Below are 6,251 nucleotides of genomic sequence, written 5' to 3' on the forward strand. Positions count from 1 at the left end.
GGGGGGGTTGGCATTACCCTGGGGACAAAAAAAAAGCCAAAAAAACCCCTCCAAAAAAAACCAGGAAATGCAAGGGGATATATTGCCTTTGGGGGAAAAAGTCACTGGGTGGCACGTTGGGGTTGAATAGGGATTTTCACACAGCTGGGCAGGGGTGATCAGGGCTGCTGCACCTCCTTTCCAGGGTAGTTGAACTCCATTTATTTCAAAGGGATTTGGGAAGCCCTGAAGGGCCATTCCTATCCTTGGTACCTCAGCGTCTCCTTTCCAGTGGCTCTCTGCAGCCCGAACTGACCTCGGAGGATGGGGGCAGTGCAGCCCCTTCCTGGAAGGAGCCAAAGAAAAAGTGCAGGAGCACAAACACATGAAAAATGGGACTCATTTTCTAGGGGCGTGCAGGGGAAAGCAAGCTCGGAGGAGTGGTGGTTTATTAACCATTTTATTTTCACTTGCACTGGTAAGGTCCCTCTCAAAAATGTAGGGTGTAAAGTTCATGTGAGAGAAACAGATTAATGAAAAGACAGTGGTTTGGGCTTCTCTTCATTAGCAATTACTGTCATCTATCCTCTGCTACATGTTTGCATTACACTTGCCTCAGAGGCTTCAGCCCAGTCCAAAGCCTGTTGTGTTTGCGACTCTTCTGACACGGGCAGCTGCCAATAGTGCCAAGAGGTGCAGAGATTAAATCCCTCCCGGGAGGACATGCATCTCTTTAGGAACTTTTCCCTTGGAAAAGCTCACTAGTAAGGCCTGTACGTCCGTTTGATTCAGGAAGGCTTGATTCATGACCACCTACAAGGAAAAAGCTGAGGCCAAGGTGTCCTTATCGTCACTGGAGGCTACGTCGGATGGATACCCACCACCATTCTGCACGTGCTCCTTAGCGTCCCGAGGGAGTAGGGGTGGTGGTTATGAAAAGGTCCCTCTCTCCCACAAAGCCAGCTACCAACACTAGCAGTGGCTGTGATTTGGCCCCAGGACAGGGAGGGATGGAAGGATCACCCGCCTCCTCCTTACACCATGTCACACAGTGTCCTCAGAGTGTGTGAAATCCTTCAGCTTCGTGTTCTGGATGAGCTCCTGGTACGTCGTGGGGCAGTAGGCTTTGTACAGTTTTTCAGCCAGCGTGTTGCTGCCCGCGACCACGGCTTTCCGGTTGTGGTTCATGAAGTTCCACAGGTGCAGCGCATAGGAGTGGTTGAAACTGGGGCTTTTGTCCCACACCTCGTAGTACCGGCCCCAGGCTGGGTACGGTATGGGGTAGAAACGCTGCGGATTGAGGAAGGAGATGTTCTGGCAGCTGTGGTCCTCGGTGCCTTTGAAATCCGTGAGATTGCAGATGGCTTTGAGCATCCTTGTCATTAAAAAGGGCCCCTGGTTCCCCCAGATTTTCCCATTGTACTTGAGAACAAAGTTCTCCATGCAGTCCCAAATAAACTTGTGGTGGGCAGGGAAGCCAAAGATCCCGTTGCTGGAGAACCGTGACTTCTGCGCTGCTAGGAAGCTTTCCTCAGGGATGGGCCTAATGGAGATGACATCTGTGTCCATGTAGATGCCCCCGTACTTCCAAATGAGCGCCAGTCTGCTGGCGTCAGAACTGATGTGGACCCAGTTCTTCTCCTGCTCCGGGACTACCTGCAGAGTTGGGAAGGAGGTGAGACAGTGATGCCGCCAGCAGAGAATGAACTACATCCATCCATGGGATGCAAATGGCACCATAAACTGCACCTGCACGCCTGCCAAAGTCACTGACTGCCTTCGCTTCCTCCAGCTATTGAATTTTATTGGAATAAGATAAGAGGGCAGTGCAGAGCTTTGCTTTGTTAATACAAATGAATGCAAGAACCTTTCACACGTGTTTGGATGGAACCTACAATGTAAAAATCAATGATACCATGAATCATGGCCTGCTATTTCAGTGGGACTCAACCCACTTAACACACTCCCTAATCACTCCCAGCTCTTTGAAACAGGCTGGAGGGTTTTCATTGGCACTCCTGGTATTTGGAGTAGTTTTTTCTCAGGAGAAGGAAGAGTTTGGGGGAAATACGTTTGCCCTGCGCAGAGATGGAGCCAAACAAATTTGATGAAAGCAGTTGGTCAGGAACTTATTTCATGGGTGGAGCTCACAAGATCCCACCTTGGTTTTGCATATTGCTATTACAAAAACTGAAATCTCTCCTGCATCTAATCTACTGCGGGCTCTGTCAGTGTGTGGCAGCATTAACAAGTGCTCAGATGACTTGGACCGCACATTTTGTTCAACCAGCTTCTGTTGAGAAAGATTATTAAGCAATGTTTTATCAAAACACGTATGCAGTCTATTTTTATCAATGCTTCCTTTGCCAAAAAATCTAATTCTCCAGATAGGGCGGAAAATGCTGATAATGTGTTCAATAAACAGATAGATGAATACACTGCAAAACATGGCAAAAATGAGTCTGTTCTAATTAAAAAAAAAAAAATTACATATAGTCAATCCTGTGTTCTTCCATTCATTTTAAGCCTACCTCAGACCTTTCCTCCCACCATTTATAACTATTTTCCTAATTCCCTATTTTCTCCATATTATAATGCTCACCTGGTTGTACCACTGGAGCAGAGGGGTCTCCTGGAAGACAGTTTCCATCTGGAGCGGAAAAATGAAGACATTCTTCATAGAAGACAAAAGTGAGAAGGCTGCATAGCTGGAGTTCATGTCCAATGCTGTGTCATTGGTAAGCCCCTTCATGAAGAGGATGATGGGCCGGTCCTGGTAAATCCTGGCGGCAGACTCCACGGAGCAGGACACCAGCGAAGGCGGCTCCAGGCGCTCCGTTGTCTCCAGAAAGATGATGCTTTTGCCGAGGTTCAAGATCTGCTCAGGTGTCAGGAAGTGCTTGGACATGGGCATATAGGAGAAGAAGCAGCCGGACAGCAGGGAGATCTCATACAAAATGCCCGAGACAAAGAAGAAGCAGAGGCATATCTGGATTTTCTTCAACATTCTTGCTTTCCTTGGGCCTTTGGGGTCATGCCTCAGACATGGACGCTAAGGACAGACAAGGAACAGCAAAAATATATGCCAGTATTATTACTTAGCAGGACTGCAAAATGGTAGGACATGGCTTTGGACAGTGTACTATGAAGACATTTTGGTGAAACTCATGCCTTTCCCCCAGGACAAGCCTAACGAGATGTCTTATGGTGCAGAGGGCTCTGCCCAGGGGGGTGAAGTTCTGGGGTCCCACCTGCTTATCCCCAGCCAGGTCTGGGGAACCAGGAGAGATCTTGGAGAAGGGACATGCAGCTATGTCTCATGACACAGCTACGCAATCTTTGGATTGGCAGAGAGGGAAGGACCAAGGGAGAGAGCAGGGAGAACAAGGCAAGAAGGATGACCTTGCCTCATGCCAAGGCAAGGAGCCCCAAGCTCATCCCAGGGGCAGGCTGGTGTAGCAAACTGTTCCCAAGCACTGCAGCATTGTGCCAGCCTGTCCTTGTCCACAACAAGAGGTGTCCAGGGAATTTGAGGAGCAATCCCTGATGTGCCAGTGGAATTAGGTTGCCAAGGGGTCTGTGACTGCCAGTGAGGGGAAGAGGATGATTACAGTTTGGGATGTGTCAGCCAAAGCTAAAACATTAGCATGTAGGCAATGATGTCTTTTTCCCAATTCACCCCTTGTGCTCACATTTAATTTCCAAAGGCTGTGAGGAACTTGGGTCCTGCAGGGATGGGAGCTGTGTGAGGACCAGAGAGACAGAGGTAAGGACAGAAAAGAGATGGTTTTGTACAAGTGAAGATCTAGGACCTACCTGGATTATAGTTCTGACAAATCTGCATTTCCACCTTATGTGTTTGCCATCATGGTGGCAGTCAGGGTCCCTTAAAGCCCAGTTCCCTGGTGAAGACACCCAAACTGTTTGGAGCATGCAAAGGGATTTCTGAAGGCAGGAGACTGATGTGCAGAGGAAAACTGTCTCTGCTCTGGGCTGAATCTCAGCCCCAGAAACAGTTTGGGGCCAATGGGACCCACCTAAAAGGACATAAAAGGGACAGGTTTTAGGTGAGATCTATCTCATGCCTACATCAGCCCAGCCCAGCTTCTCATTCCTGGTCTCACCACAACATGAGACCATACAACACTGGGGAGTTCCTGCTGGTGAGAGGCAGGATGGAATCTTATCTGCATCGCACTGGTTGATAGGCTCGTGACGCAAGGCAGTCCTCTCCTGAAATGCTACCTGGCTGCCCCTGAGCAGCCCGCATTCGCTCTGCAGAGACCACGACCCCCGATCCAACAGAGGGGAGACACTTTGGATGACAACCCAATGTCCAAGCAACCTCTGGAAGTGTTTAAATCCTGATTAATTAAAAGGAATGGGAGGAAATATGGCTCTGTGTGCTCAGTTAATTAATGAGACTCATTACCATGTCACCCAATAGGAATATAGATAAGTCTGCAGCATGGCAAGCCCTGTGAAAATTCCCCTGCAAGCACTGAGTGCAAGCTTGAAGCTATGGCAGTTCCTGATCCATTTCCCAGGGCCAGATCCCATCGAATTAAATATTAAAGCAATGACTGTTCCCACCAGTACAGCTTTCCACGCCGCATAGCAAATTTTGTTGCTTTTCATTGCCACTGCAGAGCTGCTCACGCGTTCCCACGACAGCATGGGAGAAGATGCCAGGGGTGGAGTGGGTGACAATGCTATAGCCACCAATGTGGCTGTGGGTATGATCTGCTGGACAAAGCCAGCAGGTTTGCAGCCTGCAGAGGAGGGAACGCTTTTTAAACTAGTATGATTATTATTGTTATTCTTTCCTTCGTTTCTCCACTTTCTCTCATTGCCCCAGCACTCTGCAGAGGAGCCCCTGCTGTGAGAGGCAACACCCCGCGCCCAGGGCCTCCCTGCAGATATCAAATTTGGACGGAAGACAGGGAATGGAGAGCAAATACAAGTGGTTTGGAAGTGATTTGTTCCCAAGCCTGCAGATAAAGCAGCCTGTGCTGCAGAGAGCTGCAGCCCCAGCAACGCCCGTGAGCGCCTGCTGCTGAGCCCAGCACGAGAGGGCCCGGGAAGCAGCAGCAGAAGTCAGATTAAAATAAACCGCATTACTTGAACTACAAAATTGCCCTCCACGGTCCCCTCCTGCCTCTTTCTCAGACACATGCTTCTGACTTACTCCAACCATTTGAAAATAAAGCAGAAAGGAAAAGTTGTCTCCCAGCAGCTCCCTCACCAATCTCAGCTTGGCCAGATTTTCAGGCTTATTTGTTTTCCCCCCATTCCCAGCTCTGACCTAAACCATGCCTGCCGCTGTTTCCCTGCTGCTCCGGTGCAGTCCAGGGGCTGGAGCTCCCTCCCTCTGTTCCTTGCAATTTTTAAATTTTGATGCCACTCTCTCGGCAATGTTTGCTTGAAGCAGAAAAGCCAGGCTTTGCTTTGATTAGAAATGGGACCATCGGAACATTCCCATTACCAGATTAATATTTCTTCTTTGATGGCCTAAAGATCTCATGTCTCAGGTCTTTGCGAGCAGCCTAGCAAAGCCGTGCTTGCAATAGTCATTCGAAATTTAAAATGGTCCGGGAGGCATTTTATTTGCAAATTGTGGGGAGAGAATAAGTAGACATTCCAACAGATACCGGCTCTGTGTACGACATTGTGAAGAGAAACACGAATCTTCATCGTCTCATTCTGGGAAATTGTTTTGCTTGGTTGGTTTTCCAAAACCCCTATGTGGTGAGTTATGAATTCTCATCACATTTGACCTGGAGGCTGCTGTTATCAAAATGTTCACTTCCCTGCTCAAGTTAAAAGGACTGCAGAACTGAATGTTAAAAATAAATCCCAGCCATTGAATAGATTACCCTACTGAGTGGGTTGCTTTTCTGGATGCAGCAGACGGCATGCTGGCTTGATGGCCCATCTTGTAAAGATATTTCTGTTCTCGGGGCAATTTCTGTATTTCAAGTGCAGGATGAAAACGGGTGGGCGACTACAAGAGAGATTACTACAAAAGTGTGATAATTCCTCCGAGGTGTCCATGAGAGACGTGTGGCGGGGAGGTGCAGTGGGGTTTTTCAGTAAATGCCACCCAAGGGAGTAAAGAACCTGCCATGGTGCTGGCAACTGGGCACGGTCTCCCCACATCACAGGGCAGCGCTGGGGTGCTCCCCATCTCGGCAGCTCCCAGGGCTTGGCTCTGCACCAGCCCAACTTGGGAGGGGAGCACTGGGGACCACCTCCCACTGCAGCCACAGGGC

At 49.0% G+C, this 6,251-nt stretch overlaps 1 protein-coding gene across 1 annotated transcript; it reads right to left on the reverse strand.

The window, feature by feature from the left end:
- Nucleotides 1-1,023: 1,023 nt before the first annotated feature.
- On the reverse strand, nt 1,024-3,912 carry A4GNT (alpha-1,4-N-acetylglucosaminyltransferase). Its single transcript, XM_010152266.1, has 3 exons — nt 3,796-3,912; nt 2,582-3,031; nt 1,024-1,635 (listed from the first exon to the last, which is right to left on the reverse strand). Exons 1-3 carry the CDS (start codon nt 3,910-3,912, stop codon nt 1,024-1,026), a joined length of 1,179 nt encoding a protein of 392 aa, XP_010150568.1.
- Nucleotides 3,913-6,251: the final 2,339 nt, after the last annotated feature.

The sequence above is a fragment of the Eurypyga helias genome, unplaced genomic scaffold, assembly GCF_000690775.1.
Source record: "Eurypyga helias isolate BGI_N326 unplaced genomic scaffold, ASM69077v1 scaffold12795, whole genome shotgun sequence".
In the NCBI taxonomy this organism is placed as follows: domain Eukaryota; kingdom Metazoa; phylum Chordata; class Aves; order Eurypygiformes; family Eurypygidae; genus Eurypyga; species Eurypyga helias.

What these genes read in the sequence shown, in the direction of transcription:
- A4GNT (XM_010152266.1), bottom strand. Translation starts at nt 3,912, where the DNA reads ATGCTCCAAACAGTTTGGGTGTCTTCACCAGGGAACTGGGCTTTAAGG. An exon ending in TTGTCAGAACTATAATCCAG is followed by an intron (nt 3,032 to 3,795) that starts GTAGGTCCTAGA and finishes GTCTGTCCTTAG; the next exon opens with CGTCCATGTCTGAGGCATGA. An exon ending in TGCTCCAGTGGTACAACCAG is followed by an intron (nt 1,636 to 2,581) that starts GTGAGCATTATA and finishes CCAACTCTGCAG; the next exon opens with GTAGTCCCGGAGCAGGAGAA.